The sequence below is a fragment of the Scyliorhinus canicula genome, chromosome 2, assembly GCF_902713615.1.
Source record: "Scyliorhinus canicula chromosome 2, sScyCan1.1, whole genome shotgun sequence".
In the NCBI taxonomy this organism is placed as follows: Eukaryota; Metazoa; Chordata; class Chondrichthyes; order Carcharhiniformes; family Scyliorhinidae; genus Scyliorhinus; species Scyliorhinus canicula.
In genome coordinates, this window is record NC_052147.1 from 128,449,338 (window position 1) to 128,469,380 (window position 20,043).

A 20,043-nucleotide genomic window follows, 5' to 3' on the forward strand; every position below is an offset into this window, starting at 1 on the left:
CGGCACAGAGACGGGAATCCACGCGTATGCGGGGACCTGCGCCAGCCGTGGCGCGCATGCACGGATTCGCGCCAACCGTGGCGCGCATGCACAGACTCGCGCCAACCGTGGCACGCATGCGCGGACCCGCGCCGGCCGTGGCATGCCGGAGCAGCGGATACCACTCCAGCACCGTACTAGCCCCCTGGGAAGGGGTGCATACCCAGGCCTGGCGGCCCGTTGACGCCGGAGTGGCTCACGTCGCTTTTGATGCCAGCGTCAGAACTTGGCCGTGGGATTGGAGAATCCCGGCCTACATTCCCATACATTAAAAAAAGAGGTGACCACTTTATAAAACATTCAACTGACAACTGCAAAGAAAATTTTTACACCGAATGAGGTGAAGCCCACACCTTGTGTACATTTGCGACTAATTGTTTTGCCAATGTGGGATCTCCTGGGCCATTGGATAAGAAGAGTCCATCGTACTCCATGTTCGTAAAATCATAGTCCCATGGAACTAAATGTAATTCAACACCTCTCTGGAAAAGAAAATAGCACCATTTATTATTATATTCCTTGGACTTCATTCACTTGGTAACCTACTGAAAATTGGTAAAGATCTGCAGTCATACATATCAAGAAGGAAATTTCCCCTGGCTTCCCATCGCAACAGTTCTCCTTAAGCTACACTTCAAGTCAAAGTAGATAAAAGTCATTGCCCTGGGTAGGAGTATGTTATTTCTGCTACGTGTAAAGGTCGGTAACTCAGTAAGTCAGAACCTCAGCTTTTGCCAATGAGGTTCTCTGTGGTTGACTGGCAGGTCATTTTACTATTTGGGATCACAATTTAAAAATGAGGAAAGATCAGGAAGGGTATGGGGCCCTCCTCCAGAAACCAGGCGAATACAAGTCGATGCCGGGATACTCTTGGGGCCATCATTGAAATTAGGTTGTGCTAATATTTACACAAATATTGTTGCAATTCTAGGCAAAGGGCTGGATTTTTCTGTCCTCCCCACCATCACCCCCGATGGCGTGCTTTCTGTCAGCAGAGACAGCTCACCATTGGCTGCCGTAGGATGTTCCAGTCCCGTCGATGTCTGCAGTGTTTTGGACGGTGCAGGGAAACCACCTTTGATGGGACCAGTAGATGCCACTAGTGCGAAGGACTGGAAAGTCCCCCCCATTTCAGATACTAACTGTCCCCGAATCATGGCCCACATAGATTGCAGGCAAATATTGGGGCAATAATGACCATCCATGAAACCTCCCCTCCCATGGAAACAAAAGAAATTCATTAAATCCCACTGTAACTGAAATTGGAGATTGCTCCCGGTGCAGTGCAGCGGCAGTGTGATCATAAATTAAAAATGCTGTTGCTTGAGGTTGTGGGTGCGACAGGTGGAGCTACCTTGACAAGAAGTCGGATTATGTTGTGCTTTATACCACAGTCCACTGCGACAATTTTGATTGGATTCCCTTTGCCGTAGATTTTAACTTCCTGTCGAAATACAACAAATTTTGTCACATGTACCAATGCTTCATTCATACAAAATGATCACAAGTAAAATTTCAGCATTCTTAGGTGGAACTGCATCAACATGTACATACATTTTACACACTCCTCCAGCACAAATTCAACAATGTCCCAAGATATTCTTTTTTTAAATATAAATTTAGAGTACCCAATTCATTTTTTCCAATTAAGGGGCAATTAATCGAGGCCAATCCATCTAGCCTGCACATCTTTGGGTTGTGGGGGCGAAACCCACGCAAAGACGGGGAGAATGTGCAATTTCCACACGGACAGTGACCCAGAGCCAGGATCGAACCTGGAACCTCGGCGCTGTAGGGCAGCAGGGCTAACCCACTGCGCCACCGTGCTGCCCTCAACATCAGATATTCTAATCAGGTTTCTTACCCTTGTCAAGGGATTTCACACTGGCACAATAAAACCATAATGATAATTTCAGCTTTCAGCCTAGATGCAAGGTGTACGGGGAACTTCTCAATCTGGAACCACAATGGGAGCTCCCCATGCCCAATACAATGCAACCCCATTTCCTGACCACACTTCAGTCTCCATTTCCAGAAATCTATTACCTAGGTCCTCCTCATGCCTAACAAATTTGATTGAATTTTTTGAGGTGGTGACTTGGTGTAGATGTGGGTTGTGCAGTTGTTGTAGCTTACATGGATTTCAGCAAAGCCTTTGACAAGGTCCCACATGGGAGACTTATAAAGAAAGCAAATGCACATGGGATACAGGGTAATTCAGAAACATAGAAAATAGGAGCAGGAAGAGGCCATTCGGCCCTGTGAGCCTGTTCCGCAATACATTATGATCATGGCTGATCTTCCAACTCAAAAGCGTAACCCCGCTTCCCCCCCTCACCATATCCTTTGATCCCCTTTGTCCTAAGTGCTATATATAACTGCTTCTTGAAAACATACAATGTTTTGGCCTCAACTACTTCCTGTGGTAACGGATTCCACAGGCCAACCACGCTCTGGGTGAAGACATTTCTCCTCATCTCCGTCCTAAATGGTCTACCCTGCATCCTCAGTCTGTGACCCCTGGTTCTGGTCATACCCACATTCAAGATCAACATACAATCGTAGAATTTACAGTGCCGAAGGAGGCCATTTGGTCCATCGAGTCTGCACTGGCTCTTGGAACGGGCATCCCACTTAAGCCCGCACCTCCACCCTATCCCTGTAAACCAGTAACCCCACCTAACCTAAGGGTAATTTATCATGGCCAATCCACCTAACTTACACATCTTTGGACTGTGGGAGGAAATCGGAGCACCCAGAGGAAACCCATGCAGACACTGGGAGGATGTGCAGACTCTGCACAGACTGTGACCCAAGCTGGGAATCGAACCTGGGACCCTGGAGCAACTGTGCTAACCAGTGTCCTACCGTGCCTCCAGCCAACATCTTTCCTGCATCTACCCTGTCTAGTCCTATTAAAATTTTATAGGTTTCTATGAGATCACCCCCCTCATCCTTCTGAACTCCAGTGAATACAATCCAAACCGATTAAATCTCTCCTCATAAGTCAATCCCGCCATCCCAGGAATCAGTCCGGTAAACCTTCGCTGCACTCCCTCTAGAGCAAGAACATCCTTCCTCAGATAAGGAGACCAAAACTGCACACAATATTCCAGTTTGGCCTTACCAAAGCGCTGTATAATTGCAATAAGACATTCCTGCTGCTGTACTCGAATCCTCTCGCAATGAAGGCCAACGTACCCTTTGCCTTCTTTACCGCCTGCTGTACCTTTATGCTTACCATCAGTGACTGGTGTACAAGAACGCTCAGGTCTCGTTGCACAGTCAGATCATGGTGTGCCGTCTCATTTTTGCTACCAAAGTGGATAACCTCACATTTTTTCAAATTGTACTGCATCTGCCATTCATTTGATAGGGTGGATTCAAAATTGGCTTTGTTGGGGGTAATGACAAACAGCTGCTTTAGTAACTGGAAGCCAGTGTCCAGTGGTGTACCACAGGCATCTGTGCTGGGTCCCCTAATATTTGCCATTTATGTAAGCAACATAAATGACTATGTGGGGGGTAGGACCAGCAAGTTTGCAGATGGCATAAAGATTGGCAGGGTGGTTACAGGATGATATAGACAGGATGGTCAAATAGGCAGATAAAATTTAATACCGAAAAGTGTGAGGTGATGCACTTTGGAAGAAGAAATGTGACAAGGAAATATTCAATGAACAGCATGACATTGGGAAGTCCTGAGGAACAAAGGGACCTTGGCGTGTTTGTCCATAGATTGATAACGGCAGATGGGACATTTGCCTTTATCAATCATGGCATAGATTACAAAAGCAAGGAGGTCATGTTGGAGTTGTATAGAACTTTGGTGAGGCCGCAGCTGGAGTCCTGTGTGCAATTCTAGTCACCACATTATGAGAAGGATGTGATTGCACTGGTGGGGATGCACAGAAAATTCACCAGGATGTTTTCTGGGATGGAACATTTAAGTTATGAAGAGAGGTTGGATAGGTATGGGTTGTTTTCGTTGGAACAGAGAAAACTGAGGGGAGATGTGACCGAGGTATAAAAAAATTAAGAAGCGCATGGACAGGGTGAATAGGGAGCAGCTGTTCCCCTTAGCTGAAGGGTCAGTTACGAAGCGACAGAAGTTCAAGGTGAGGGACAGGATGTTTAGGGGAGGATGTGAAGAAAACCTTTTTACCCAGAGGGAGGTGACTGTCTTTTTTTACCCAGAGGAAGGTTCCCAGGCACTGCCTAGGAGGGTGGTAGAGGCCGGTTGCCCCATATCCTTTAAAAATTACCTGGATGAGCACTTGGCACATCATAACATTCAAGGCTATGGGCTAAGTGCTGACAAATGCAATTAAATAGGTGGTCAGGAGTTTTTTACGTGTTGGTGCAGACTCGATGGGCCGAAGGGCCTCTTCTGCATTGTATTTTTTTCTGTGATCCTCCCAACCACACTGCAGTCCCCATTCACCACATCTCAATCTCTCCTGGAATCACCCTCATGACAATGAGGAGTTTAAAATTGCAAATCTCTGAAAGTAGCTGAGAGCAAATTACATGTTGTTCACCAGACAAATCTATAAAAACAAACAGAATGTTAAATAAAATTTACCTTGGTTGATATCTCTGCCATCAGATTTCGTAGGTTGGGATCTACAAACTCGACAGGATCGCCTTCAAACTCAATTTTACCGAGAATTGTTCCCTGTGAAGAATTTTGTTTAAATGTGTAAAATGACTTTCAGGAAAACTCAATTTTGTTGTGAGAATTTCAAAATGGCCACCATGCTGCTTACCTTATCCCGGACAATCTTTGTGAGCATTCTGGTGTCTATTCCATAAAGGGCTGGAATCTGTTCCACAACAAAATAATAATAATCTTTATTAGTGTCACAAGAAGGCATTTCAATTAACACTGAAATGAAGTTACTGTGAAAATCCCCGAGTCGCCACACTCCGGCGCCTGCTCGGGTACGCAGAGGGGGAATTCAGAATGTCCAATTCACCTAACAAGCACGTCTTTCGGGGCTTGTGGGAGGAAACCGGAGCACCCGGAGAAAACCCACGCAGACACGGGGAGAATGTGTAAGCTCCGCAGGGACAGTGACTCGGGGCCGGGATCGAACCCGATCCTCAGCGCTGTGAGACAGAGTTGATGCAGACTCGATGGGCTGAATGTCGTCCGTCTGCACTGTAGGAATTCTATGATAACAGGCCTAAGGAAGATGGACCCTGCAGACCAGGTAAACTCCAGGCTTTTGGGTTTGGACACAGTGTCAAAAGGTTATTCAGACTAGAAAGATCTCAGGCACATAATCAGGTCATTTCAGCCAGGTCATAGTTCTGGTATTTTTGGTACTTTGGTGGGCATGTTTATTGGCACCGAGTGAGGCCAGGAGTGAGCTCAACTGCTCTCCACAGTTGAATACAATGATGCTCATCAAGGCTAGCACAATGACCACTTGGTCAATTCACTGAAGGACAACAGCATGATTTCAAATAAACCAGCAGAGTCCGTGCGAACCAAACACCGGGGGGAAATAAAATACTGGCAATTTCTAACTTTAGCAACATTCTTTGGCAAATTAACGAGATTCCACAGGGACAAAGAAGAAAGAAAAAAAAGACTGCAAGTCTTTGCAAGTCTGAAAACTCCCAGTCAGCTTCATCATCCCCAAAAGCCTACTTGAGGCCTATGGGCAGTATTCCCAGGAACCGAACTCTGCCAACAAGTTCAGAAGACCTTCCAGGTAATGGTTATACCAAAGAACAAGGTAGAATCATTGGCTGTGCCCACAATCCAGGCACAAGTGGCTCTTCTGTCTCTCAGTGAGACAGTGCACTTGTTTGTGGTCATGCATGACTTGTGCGTTGCAGGTGATTCTCTCCACTGTGTGGCTTTGTCTGTCTGTGTGTGTGCAATGCTTGTACAAACTTGATAGGTCGCCAGGGTCAGTGGGATGTACATGAGGATACTGGGAAGTAAAGGCTGAAATTGATCATAATCTTCCAAGCCTCCTTTGATACGACACAATGCTAGAGGCCTGGAGAATCGCAAATGTTCAGAAAAGGGTGTAAAGATAAACCTAGCAACTTCAAGCCAGTCAGTTTACCCTCAATGGTGGGAAATCATATAGAAACAATTTGGGACGAAAATATAATCATTAGGGCAAGGGCGGGCTAATTAAGGAAATATTTGTTAAAGGCAAACTTGATTGAGTATTTGATGAAATAACAGAGAGAGCTGATGAGTGCTTAATGTGATGTGTATGGACTTCCAAAAGGCTTTCAATGAAATGCCACACAGTAAATGTGTCAGCAAAGATGAGGCCCATGGAATAAAAAGAACAATGGCAGCATGGATATAACATTAGTTACGTGACAGGAAGCATAGTTGTGATAAACAGTACTTTTCCACACTAGATGAGGTGGTGTTCCCCAGGGATCAGTACAATGACCAGTACCTTTCTTGATCTATATTAATAGCCTTAATGAGATTTGGGTGTGCATTACAAATTACACAAAACTTGGAAATATTGCAAACTGCGGGGAGGATGGTGATAAACTTTAGGAGGACATAGACGAGCTAGTGGAATGGGAAGGGGGGAACAAGTAGCAGATGAAATGTAATATGTGAAGTGATTCATTTTGGGAGGAAGAACAAGGAGAGTCAATGTAAGATAAAAAGAGTATATTCTGCAGGAGCTGGAGGAACGGACAGATCAAGGATATGTGCACAAATCACTTGGTGGCAGGGCAAATGAGTTCAAATGGATGCAGTGTAAATCGAACCACAGAGTACAAAGACAAGGAAGTTATGATCAAAATATATGAAACATTAGATTGGGCTCAACTGGAATATTGTGTTCAATTCAAGAGCATGCTTAGACTTTAGAAAGGGGTGCAGGTAGGATTTACAGGACTTATCCTGGGAATGACGGAATCCAGGTACGTGGAGAAACTGGACAGTTTTCCTTGGAGAAGAGAAGGTTCAGGGGAGATTTGACAGCAGTATTGAAAATCATGGTGGATCTAGGCAGACTAAATAGAGAGACACTGTTCCCTTTGGCGAAAGGGGCAAGAAGTAGAGCACAAAGTATCGAAGGTGGCATGAAAAATTTTTTGTTTTTAAACAGCGCAAGTGGTTTGTATCCAGAATGCACTGCCCGAGAGTGTGGTGGCAGCAGATTTAACTGTAGCTTTCTAAAATAAATTGGACAAGAATCTAAAGATTTATTCAGGGTTATTGGTAAAGAGTTGGGGGGGGGGTGTGTAAGTGGGGCTAGTTGAGTTGCTCTTGCAGGAAGAGCATGGAATCGATGGGCTGAATGGTCTCCTGTGCTGTAACCATTCTATGATTCTGCGTTGGCCTGTAGGCCCATGGAACTCAGCACTATAGGAACGTGGGGACTTCCAATACACACTTAAGACGTGCCAGCAACTCTCTGCTCCAACAACACACTGACTAAAAACAATTCTCTGCTTCCTTCACTCTGTTGTTAAGTTTTTGCTTCCAGTTACTGATTCACCAACCAGGGAAGATGTTCAGCGTTAAAGCCATATTGTACCACTTCCAAAGAATATTTGGACATTTGTTGACAGTTTTTTCCCAAGATCCTCAGATAGCTCAGAGATAAATGCAAAATGTAATTGAAGAATAAAGATCCTTTGCCCCAGGTCTAATCTGCATTCTGCCCAAACCAGCTGGGCAATGACAATGCTGCTACAATTAGTCTCAGCACCCCCAGGTCCTGGACTATACTCTTACAGAGCATCTGCACCTCTGGCAGGGGCATAAATAGGACCAGATGTGAAATCTCTAGCCAACGTGAGGGACCTCACTCCAACATTCACAAACTGGAAAAAGGCCATGGTTAAGGCACCTTAAATCTGTACTTAATAGACAATCGCAATTTACCTTTTCTTCATTTAACCACTCGCCCAGTGATTTAACCGAGTTCCAGTGACTATACTCGTGGCTGTAATCCTGCACTAGTAATCCAGAAACCTAGAAGTAACAGAGCAAGAGATTATTGCACGCAGTGCTCATGTGTCCGTTGCAACTTAAAATTAATTCTTAAGTTTATCACCGATTGCTTTCCACTTCAGGTACCCGGAATAAGCAATCACAGCACCCGCCTCCCCCAATCCTGCTGTCTGGAGTAAAATGTCTTCAAACTGTGCCATCAAATACTCCTAGGGTTGGTACAAAATTTCTCATTTCTCCAGCCAGAAACTGGCCATTTGTTACTGGAGATATAACAACGGCAGCACGTATAGACAGAGAGCAAGGAACTGCCAAATGCTTCAGCCTTGGACAGATAAAGAGAGGGCCAATAACTTCCTGTGCATGGAAGGGGTAGAAGAAAGGGGAAGGAGAGTTCATTGTTGCCACTGTTCACTTTTCACTCTTTATGTCCAGTCAGGAAACGAAGCATCTCTGCATGGTTCTCTTTTCCAACATGTAAATGTTATATGCTCCTTTCCTGCTTCTCTCATTAACCAGAAGCTGCAGCTAATCAGTGCAGGGTACAGGCTTCACAGCGCCTGTCTACCAATGCACTTTAGCTCAGTTTCAACCCTTCACAGGGTAATGTAGGAGGGTTGCTGCTGGATTGGCCAGGGAGGAGCTGGTGCGGGTCGGGGGGGGTCGCGGTGAGGTTCTATCGCCGTGGGAAACGGGCCGAGTGGGGGGTGCTGGCCAGGGGCAAGCAGTTGATGGGCTATGGCTAGTCGACGGGGGAGGGGTGCCCCCTGATCCGGCTGATCACGTGGAACGTGCGGGGGTTGAATGGGCCGGTGAAGCGGGCCCGGGTGTTTTCTTATTTGAAGGGGCTGAAGGCGGACGTGGCCATGCTCCAGGAGACTCACCTGAAGGTGGCGGACCAGGTTCGTCTGAGGAAGGGGTGGGTGGAGCATGTTTTCCATTCAGGGCTCGACGCGAAGAACCGGGGGGTGGCGATCCTGGTGGGGAAGAGGGTGGCATTTGAGGCGTCTGAGGTGGTGGCTGATAGTGGCGGCAGATATGTGATGGTGAGCGGTAAGCTGCAGGGGGGAGAGGGTGGTGTTGGTAAATGTGTATGCCCCAAATTGGGATGATGCTGGTTTCATGAGGCGTATGTTGGGCCGCATTCCTGACCTGGAGGCAGGGGGCCTGATCATGGGGGGGGGACTTCAATACGGTGCTGGATCCCCCACTGGATCGTTCTAGTTCAAGGACAGGCAGGAGGCCGGCGGCGGCCAAGGTGTTGAGGGGGTTTATGGACCAGATGGGAGGAGTGGATCCCTGGAGGTTTGGGAGGCCGAGGGCTCGGGAGTACTCTTTTTTCTCCCACGTGCACAGGGTTTATTCCCGCATTGATTTTTTTTGTCCTGAGTAGGGGGCTGGTCCCGAGGGTGGAGGATGCCGAATATTCGACTATAGCAATTTCGGACCATGGTCCGCATTGGGTGGATCTGGAGATGGGGGAGGTGCGGGACCAGCGCCCGCTCTGGCGTCTGGACGTGGGGCTGTTGGCTGATGAGGAGGTGTGTAGGAGGGTCCGGGGATGTATTGAGAGGTACCTCGAGGCCAATGATACTGGGGAGGTCCGGGTGATTAGGCAGTGATTAGGAGGGAGCTGATCTCCATCCGAGCCCATAGGGAGAGGGGGGAGAGGGAGAGACTGGTGGGGGAGTGTGGATAGGAGGTAAGCGGAGGCCCCGGAGGAGGGATTGCTGGGGGAGCGGCGTAGCCTGCAGGCTAAGTTTGATTTATTGACCACCAGAAAGGTGGAGACACAGTGGAGGAAGGCACAGGGAGCGGTCTATGAATATGGAGAGAAGGCGAGCAGGATGCTGGCACATCAGCTTCGCAAGCGGGACGCGGCTAGGGAGATTGGTGGAGTGAAGGATAGGGGTGGGAATGTGGTGCGGCAGGGGGCAGAGGTCAATGGGGTCTTTAGGAACTCCTACAGGGAATTGTACCGGTCGGAGCCACCGGTGGTGGGGGGGGGGGGGGGGGGGGGGAATGGAGAGCTTTTTGAACAGGCTGTGATTTCCAAGGGTGCAGGAGGAGCAGGTGAAGGGACTGGAGGCGCCGATCGAGTTGGAGGAGCTGGTTAGAGGGATTGGCCACATGCAGTCGGGGAAGGCACCGGGACCGGATGGGTTCCTGGTTGAATTTTATAAAAAATACGCGGACCTGTTGGTTCGGAACTTTAACGAGGCATGGGAGGGGGGAGTTTTGCCCCCGACGATGTCACAGGCGCTGATTTCCCTGATCCTGAAGCGTGATAAGGACCCTTGCAGTGTGGATCATACAGGCCAATTTCACTGCTGAATGTGGACGCCAAGTTGCTGGCGAAGATCTTGGCCACTAGAATAGAGGACTGTGTGCCAGGGGTGATACATGAAGATCAGACGGGTTTTGTGAAGGGGGGGCAGCTGAACACTAACGTGCGAAGGCTGCTAAATGTGATAATGATGCCAGTGGTAGAAGGAGAGGCGGAGATTGTGGTGGCATTGGATGCGGAGAAGGCCTTTGACAGGGTTGAGTGGGGGTACTTGTGGGAGGTGTTGGAGAGGTTCGGGTTTGGGGAGGGGTTTATTAAATGGGTGAGGTTGCTGTACGAGGCCCCGATGGCGAGTGTAGCGACAAATGGGAGGAGGTCCGAGTACTTCAGGCTCTACCGTGGGACGAGGCAGGGATGCCCCCTGTCCCCCTTGCTTTTTGCATTGGCAATTGAGCCTCTGGCCATGGCGCTCAGGGAGTCGGGGAGGTGGAGGGGTCTGGTGCGGGGTGGGGAGGAGCACCGGGTGTAGCTTTATGCAGATGACTTGTTGCTGTATGTAGCAGACCCGGTGGGGGGAATGCCGGAGGTGATGGAGATTCTTGCTGAGTTTGGGAGTTTCTCGGGCTATAAGTTGAACCTGGGCAAGAGTGAGCTGTTTGTTGTACACCCGGGAGATCAGGAGGAGGGGATTGGTAGGCTCCCGCTAAAAAGGGCAGGGAGGAGTTTTAGGTACCTGGGGGTTCAGGTGGCTAGGAGTTGGGGGACCTTGCATAAGCTTAATTTTACTAGGTTGGTGGAGCAGATGGAGGAGGAGTTTAAAAGGTGGGACATGCTGCTGCTGTCGTTGGTGGGTAGAGTACAGTCCGTTAAAATGGCAGTGCTCCCGAGGTTTTTGTTTTTGTTTCAGTGCCTCCCCATTTTCATTCCGAGGGCCTTTTTTAGGAGGGTGAATAGCAGCATCACGGATTTGTTTGGGCGCACGGGACTCCGAGGGTGAGGAGGGTCTTTTTGGAGCGGGGCAGGGATAGAGGGGGGCTGGCGCTGCCCAACCTCTCTGGGTACTAATGGGCGGCTAATGTCTCGATGGTACGCAAGTGGGTAATGGAGGGGCAGGGGGTAGCATGGAAACGGATGGAGATGGTGTCCTGTGGAGGCACGAGCCTGAAGACACTGGTAACGGCGCCGTTACCGCTCCCTCCAACGAGGTACACTATGAGCCTGGTGGTGGCGGCTACCCTCAAGATTTGGGGGCAGTGGAGGCGACACAGGGGGAAGTGGGGGGCTCGGTGGAGGCCCCGCTGCGGGGGAACCACCGGTTTGTCCCAGGGAACATTGATGGCGGGTTCCTGGGGTGGCACAGGGCGGGCATAAGGAAGTTGGGAGACCTGTTCATTAACGGGAGGTTTGCGAGCCTGGGTGAACTGGAGGAGAAGTTTGAGCTCCCCCCGGGGAATATGTTCAGGTACCTTCAGGTCAAGGCGTTTGCTAGGCGGCAGGTGGAGGGGTTCCCTTCGCTGCCCCCGCGGGGGGTAAGGGATAGGGTGCTTTCGGGGGTGTGGGTCAGGGATGGGAAGGTGTCTGACATCTACCAGGTGATGCAGGAGGTGGAGGAGGCATCGGTAGAGGAGCTGAAGGCTAAGTGGGAAGTGGAGCTGGGGGAGCAGATTGAGGAGGGGACATGGGTGGACGCCCTGGAGAGGATGAACTCCTCCTCTTCGTGTGCGAGGCTTAGCCTCATCCAGTTCAAGGTACTGCACAGGGCTCATATGTCCGGGACGAGGATGAGCAGGTTTTTTGGGGGTGAGGACAGGTGCATTAGGTGTTCGGGGAGCCCAGCGAACCATGCCCATATGTTTTGGGCATGCCCGGCACTGGGGGAATTCTGGCAGGGGGTGGCAAGGACGGTGTCGAGGGTGGTAGGGTCCAGAGTCAAGCCAGGATGGGGACTCGCGATATTTGGGGTTGGGGTGGAGCCGGGAGTGCAGGAGGCGAAAGAGGCCGGTGTTTTGGCCTTTGCGTCCCTAGTAGTCCGGCGGAGGATCTTGTTGCAATGGAAAGATGCGAGACCCCCAAGCGTGGAGGCCTGGATCAATGACATGGCGGGATTCATACAGCTGGAGAAGGTCAAATTCGCCCTGAGGGGGTCAGTACAAGGGTTCTTTAGGCGGTGGCAGCCTTTCCTCGACTTTCTGGCTCAAAGATAGGGAACTAGGTCAGCAGCAGCAGCAACCTGGGGGGGGAGGGGGAGCGGTTTTCAGGGGGGCATTGTTTATGTTAATTTAATTTATTGTTAATTTATTTTGTTGTTTATTGGGTTTGGGGGGGGGGTGGGGGGGGTTCGTTATATGCGTTGTTATGGGTGCCGGGGGTGTTTATTATTGTTATTATTATTATTCTGTTGTTATACATTTTTCAAAAATCTCAATAAAAATTTTTTTTTTTTAAATGCCCATTTACTTTCAAGTTAAAAGCTAGTTAGAGTCTGAAGAATAGCCAATCAGCATTTCCATCTGAATTAAAGGCCTGTGTGATTGCCATTGCCATGGAGATGGGTTTTGACTGAAGAAGGATACCAAGGAAGTCATTTGGAGAGATTTCCCTCCACCCCCCGGATGTATTTTCTGATGGCAGAGGTAGCCTGCCATTGCCTGGCAGCAAGATCTTCCAGTCCCGCCAACGTCAATGGGGTTTTGCACATGCCCACCCTCTGCCACTAGGGAATGTGCTGTGGGGGGAGTTGCCATCGATGGGACTGAAAGATCATGCCGGTGGCAAGGGCCTGAACATTTTGCCCATTGTGTTATTGGACTTTCCTAAAATATAATTGAATATCACATGCAGGTTAGTCAGTCAGGTTCAGGGAGAGAAAGAACAGCTAATGGTCTAATATCTCCATGGTTCACCTTGCCAAAATACAGATGGGAGCTCACCTTTTGTTTGGAAAGAGCTCATTCTTGGGGAGTTACAATGAGCCTGGACACATTGCCTAGCTCAAGCTATACGTAGAGGTTTCCAGGAAAACCCACAGCATGAAAGACAGTTCTAGACTTAAACGTTTCCATGCTGGGAAAGGAAATTTTCATATGTAAATCTGAATCTGGAAGCACGGAATGTCTACTAAAGAATTGTGTAACGTATACCTGTTAGTGGTTCTTTTGGTTATGTTCAAAGTTCTGCCCTTGTTTGTTACAATAAACATCTTAAAACGTGAAATCTTGTGTTATACTTTTAGCTATCAACTGGAAGCTCATATTTCCCCTTAAAAGTTATCATTCTCTATGGGGATCATAACTCATTTTTCTGGGGAACTATTCGTGTAACCCTTTCAGGGCCATCTGAAGTTTCCAATTTAAATGGATGTTTTGGATGGTTCCGAGTGCAGGTAAAGTGTTCAAAGGAATTTTGAACTTCCTGGGCAAATTCCATGCAATGCTTACCCGTGAATGTCCAGGTGAAGATGGAGTTGAGCGGGGTCACAGTGCATCTCTGGGTACCCCTCAGATACACTGCCCGACAGGTCGGCCGTTATGGCCCATTGAGAAATCCTGCACTGTAAAAGGTGGGTTAACTAATGCTGAAAACTTTTTTGAGGATCTCTGGTACAATTCTATAGTGCAAATAACTTGTCACTTAAAAGTTTGATCTATTAGGCTCAATTGGAGGATCTTCCATTCCTGTTGGGGGGGGGGGGGGGGGGGGGGGGGGGGGGTTGTAGGGGGGATGGATGGATGCGCCGGCAGGAGCAGAAAATCTCGATTTCCTGTTGCGATTGTCCCCGCCTACTCCCGCCTACTCTCCCATCTAATAATAATCGCTTTTTGTCACAAGTAGGCTTCAATGAAGTTACTGTGAAAAGCCCCCCTAGTCGCCACATTCCGGTGCCTGTTCGGGGAGGCCGGTACAGGAATTGAACCCGCGCTGCTGGCCTGGTTCTGCATTACAAGTCAGCTGTTTAGCCCACTGTGCTAAACCAGCCCCTATACCATGTCATGATGCAATGAGAATCCTGAGATACATTTAAATCTCATTATTAGGTCTTTACGCCTGACTACACCCCCCCCCCCCCCCCCCCCCCCCCCCACAGCCACCCCATTATGATTGCCCATTCACGTAGGCGTGGCTTGAATCATGGCAGGTCTCCCAGGGCGTGGGTATGCAAGGCTGGGAGAGGGTTACTGCCTGAGCATTGCTCCTGGCAGGGGGTGTTTTTGCAAGGGGGGCTTCTGTGGGGGTTGTTTGTTCTGTGACGTGTGCCGGGGTTGGATATGGGGGGGGGGGGGGGGGGGGGGGGGGGGTCTATTTTTTATTTCTTGCACCAGGAAAACCTTTAGAAATAGCTCCACAATCTTTTAAGACTGATATTGCTAACGGAAACCTGCCCCTTCAGCTTCTTTTGGGCTATGAGCCGAGTGATACGTTGGGAATAGCTGCCTATGGACTGGCGGCTTCCTCGCCTTTTGTCCGGCTTGCTGCTACACTCTGCCATTTTACACCCAATGACATGCAGATGGAGCTGATAAATGCAATCCAAGTTTGGGCTAACCTTCTCCCTCTGATTGTCACTGTTTTTCCTAATTTTCCTGGTCCAAACCTTGTCCAGGAAACAGTTCTGTCATGTATGCTCTGCCCAAAGACAGGAGGACCCTTGGATCATTATGTGCTGTTGACGCGGCCTGAGCAGTTTCCTTGTCCATTTTTTTGTGAGAGGAGGATTCCTATTGCTGTCCACACTCAGGGACAGGGTAAGAAGGTAGATTCCAAGCCTACCTCAGCCAGAAATGGAATAAACTCACACTGTTGGTAAAACTCTGAATCACAGTCTAGGATCCTTGACTGGTTCTGTACCGTAGCACATCTGCATACAGAAGGTTGGAAGTGTGATAGAGCACAATTGTTTGGAAAGTGCCTGCCACAAAGTCTAACATCAGCTGAGCCCAAGTGTGTTTCCTGGTCCTTAGAGTGGCTTGTGGATCAGGCTGGAGTTCCCGAGCCTGGTTACAGGTGGTCGTAGCTACTATTATGACTTCCTGGCCGGATTCTCCCATGCCGCGCTGTATGGGAGAATCGCCGTTCACTCCATTTTTTCCCGCAGCGCTGGTCCGACGTCAGCAGGCGATTCTCCGGGGAGCGGAGAATCGACGCCATTTGCGGCAGTGCGTTTGGTCCGGCGCCAGTCACGGGCCGCTGTCCACGGTCGGGCCGCCGATTCTCCGGCCTTGATGGGTCGAGCGGCCGCGCGGGAAACGGCAGAGTCCCGCCGGGGCCGTTCACACCTGCTCGCAGCCGGCAAGAACTCTGCGCGCAGGGTCAGGGGGTGGCCTGTGGGGAGTGGAGAGGCACTCTTTCACCAGGGAGGGCCTCCAATGGGGTCTGGCCCGTGATCGGGGCCCACCGATCGGCAGGCTGGCCTCTCCAGCCCCGGCCCTATTTTATTACGCGGCTGGCCCCTGAAGCCGCACGGCATGTTGCATCGGGCCGGCGCGTTGAAGAAGTCCCCCGCACATTTACAGGTTGGCACGGCCCAACTGCTCATGCGCGAGTTGATGCAGCCCCCAGTGCACGCCAGGAAGTGAGGCCGTGCGGCGTGAACAGCTCCAGCGCTGTGCTGGCCCCAGAATCGCTAGTGCCCGCGCCCTTTTTGCGCTGTCATGAAACATGACGGCGTTCACGACGGCGCGGACACTCTGTCCCGCAATCGGAGAATCGCGCCCCCAATCTTACGGCTTATCCAAATGTATTTCTTGAACAAACAAGGATCATTGGACTTTGTGCCATGGACTGCAAGGACCCGGATCAAACTATACCGGGGGGGGGGGGGGGGGGGGGGGGGGGGGTTGGGTTACGGGTATAGGGTGGATACGTGGCTTTGAGTGGGGTGATCATTGCTCGGCACAACATTGAGGGCCGAAGGGCCTGTTCTGTGCTGTACTGTTCTATGTTCTATCTGCCGTTTCTGCCAGTGTGGTGGATGGGGGAAACTTAATTTGGCTTGAAGCCAAATATCAGTTTCCCAACATCAGGATGAGCTTTAGGAATCCTGGGTGGGATTCTCTCAGCCCGGGGCTGGGCCGGAGAATCCCGCAACCGGGCCATGCCGCCCCGATGCCGGCATGCGATTCTCCACAGAGCGGAGAATTGGCTCCATTGGCGCTAGCGTATTTGGCACGGCACCGGCCGCGGGCCGCTCTACACGGCCGGTCCGCCGATTCTTGGCCCGGAATCGGCCGCCGATTCTCTGGCCTTGATGGGGCAAGCGGCTGCGCGGAAACGGCAGAGTCCCGCCGGCGCCATCCACACCAGCTCGCAGCTGGCAGGAACTCTGCGTGCAAGGGTCGGGTAGCAGCCTTTTGGGTAGGGGGCCCTCCGATGCGGCCTGGCCCGCGATCGGGGCCCACTGAACGGCGGGCCTATGCGCTGGCCCCTGTAGTCCTGTGCCATGTTGCGTCAGGGCCGGCGCGTTGCAGGAGGCCACCGCGCACTGTCAGCGCACTGTCAGCGCCAGGATCGGCAGCTGGAGCGGCATGAACCGCTCCAGTGCCGTGCTGGCCCCCTGTAGGGGCCAGAATTACTCCCGGCAGTGGCCCGTTCACACCGTCGTAAAATGTTCTGCCGCGGGATGGGAGAATCCCGACTCCTGTCCCAGGACTTGATTGAAGGCGGGTTAAATGCGGGGTGAAGACAGGTTGAAGGCAGGTTGAATGTGGGTTGAAGGCAGATTAAGGCACGTTGAAGGCGGATTAAGGCAGGTTGAAGGCAGATTAAGGCAGGTTGAAGGCAGATTAAGGCAGGTTGAAGGCAGATTAAGGCAGGTTGAAGGCAGATTAAGGCAGGTTGAAGGCGGACTAAGGCAGGTTGAAGGCAGATTAAGGCAGGTTGAAGGCAGATTAAGGCAGGTTGAAGGCAGATTAAGGCAGGTTGAAGGCAGATTAAGGCAGGTTGAAGGCAGATTAAGGCAGGTTGAAGGCAGACTAAGGCAGGTTGAAGGCAGACTAAGGCAGACTAAGGCAGGTTGAAGGCAGACTAAGGCAGGTTGAAGGCAGACTAAGGCAGGTTGAAGGCAGACTAAGGCAGGTTGAAGGCAGACTAAGGCAGGTTGAAGGCGGACTAAAGCAGATTGAAGGCGGATTAAGGCAGGTTGAAGGCGGATTAAGGCAGATTGAAGGCGGATTAAGGCAGATTGAAGGCAGATTAAGGAAGGTTGAAGGCGGACTAAAGCAGGTTGAAGGCGGATTAAGGCAGGTTGGGTTTTCTGATGAACAATGTCGATTAATTCTTTTGCAGCATTAGCATCTCATTCATTCTCATTAAAAGCCCACCTCGCTGGAATTAAGCTCCCCCTCCAAATTAAGATCTCCACAAGTTAGAATATGGAAGGTTCACTTTTATGCCTGTACCTAAGTGGTGTGCACTTGGCACGCTCGACTTAAATCCACAGCTCTTGATGCGAGTAGACGCTGCTTTCACCTTCTTGGTCCCCAATCACAATTTGACTCACATCAGGTGCCGATACCACAAGCTGCACCAAGTCTCGACATAGGAAAAAGGTGAAGGGGGGGGGGGGGGACCAGAAAACGGGTGCAGCGGGACGGCTGATCCCGCCCCATGTCTTTCATTCCCACCACATAACTTCGACTTCAGAATGGAATTTCCCACACACTGAATCCAGTAAGTAGTGTTTCTCTAACTCCGCCATTATCACACTTTGGATACAATGTCAATCATCATTTTATGTAACAGATTTTCCCCGTAACAGCAAATAAACAAATTTGATCATACATTCCAACAAATTAGGGTGAATAATGCTTCATCAAGAGATCAATAAACTTGCCCACTTACAAAGTACACCTTCATGGGTAACAAGTATTACCTGGATAAATTCAGACTCTACATATTTCATTAATCCCAATTCATCCAATTTCTTTGTGTCTGGCACCCCATAGTTTCCTGCCATGGGGGATGTGAGAGCCAGGATCTGTCCTCTATAGCTTGGGTCTGTCAAGGTCTCAGGGTAGCTAAAAAAAATAAAAATGTTATAATCAAAAATATCAACAGAAGAAAACTTTGCAAGTACCTTTGCTCTTTGTAATTCTTACAATGCAATGTGTACTGTTTGTAGGCAGTACTCAATTCACAGACATGCAGTAATGAGCTGAAAGATCTGCTTGTGGGTGATGGAAGAATCAGCGTGCACCTTATTAAAATAAAGACACGACCAGACTGCAGGCTAATTCAGCCTTGGGTGCAGCACAGACAGGGTCAGAAAATGAGGAAATTAGCAGACCTGTAGTGCTGGTATATCACGTGGCACTCACCAATGTTTTGCAAGAATACCACGAATCATTGGCTTGCCATTTTGAGGAATGTGCCAACTTGTTCTACAATGACAGAGGGCATGTGCCTGCATCCATCTTGGGAGCTTCTAATCACAACTGTACGGGTTCTGAAGTAGCTTGCTGTGCAAACTGAGAGTTTACTTGACAACAACTTCCCTTACTGGCTGGGAGGAGGCACAATCACTGGATTCCAGCTACAGGAAGAGCTTAGAGCCAGAGCGATACAATTGGAGGCACTCAGCACAACCAGAGCCCAAATCAAAGATATCGTAGGGAATCGGGGGAAATTCTCCACTGGATGAAGTCATACCTAGCATAAAGCATCACCTGAGGAAGGAGCAGTGCTCCGAAAGCTCGTGTTTGAAATAAAGCTGTTGGACTTTAACCTGGTGTTGGAAGACTTCTTACCATACCTAGCATAAAGGAAGATAGTTGTAGTTCTCAGAGTCCAATCACCTCCGTTCCATAACATCACTGTGAGAGTTCCTCAGGGTAATGTCCTTGGCTGAATCACCTTCAACTGCTTCATTAATTATTTCCCCTCCAATATTAGGCCAGAAGTAGAAATATTCATTGATGATGTGGCATGGTCACACAGTGGTTAGCACTGCTGCCTCACAGCACCAGAGACCCAGGTTCAATTCCGACCTGAGGTAACTGTCTGTATGGAGATTGTATATTCTCCCAGTGTCTGTGTGGGTTTCCTCCGGGTGCTCTGGTTTCCTCCCACAATCCAAAGAAGTGTACGTTAAGTATATTAGCCATGCTAATGTCTAAAGGTTAGGTGGGATTGTGTGGTTGCAGGGATAGGCGGGGAAGTGGACCTAGGTAGGGCGCACTTTCAAAGGATTTGTGCAGACTCGATGGGCTGAATGGCCTCCTTCTGCACTGTAGGCATCCTATAATTATAACTCCTCACATACTGGAAAAGTTCATGCCCACATACAGCAATACCTGGACAACATTCGGACATGTACTGGTTGATGCCAAGTCACTCAAATACAAGACAATGATCATCTCCAACAAGTGAGAATCTAGCCTACTCCCCTTGACATTCAATGGCTTAACCATCACAGAATCCCCCACTATCAAAATCGGAGGTGTTACCATTGACCAAAAGCTAAACTGTACCAGCCACCATAAATACTGTGGCTAAAAGAGCAGGTCAGAGGCTAGGAATTCTGTGGTGAATAATTCACCTCCTGACTCAAAGAACAAAGGACAATACAGCACAGGAACAGGCCCTTCGGCCCTCCAAGCCTGTACCGGTCATGATACTAACCTTTGCCAAAACCCTCAGCACTTCCTTGTGTTGTATCCCTCTATACCAATTCTATCCATGTATTTGTCAAGAACCCTCCACCCTGGGAAGAGTGCCTGCCCATCCACTCTATCCATGCCCCTCATAATCCTGTAGACCTCTA

General features: G+C 49.6%; 1 protein-coding gene across 1 annotated transcript in view; it reads right to left on the reverse strand.

Annotated features, from left to right (window-relative positions):
- cps1 (carbamoyl-phosphate synthase 1, mitochondrial) overlaps positions 1-20,043 on the reverse strand; it is a 170,171-nt gene that overhangs the window by 127,884 nt on the left and 22,244 nt on the right. The window contains exons 3-8 of the mRNA XM_038786419.1: positions 18,154-18,298; positions 7,931-8,020; positions 4,809-4,865; positions 4,625-4,717; positions 1,394-1,483; positions 393-521 (exon numbers count right to left, since the gene is read on the reverse strand). Coding sequence (XP_038642347.1) covers positions 393-521; positions 1,394-1,483; positions 4,625-4,717; positions 4,809-4,865; positions 7,931-8,020; positions 18,154-18,298 — 604 coding nt within the window. The remainder of the gene's footprint in view (positions 1-392; positions 522-1,393; positions 1,484-4,624; positions 4,718-4,808; positions 4,866-7,930; positions 8,021-18,153; positions 18,299-20,043) is intronic.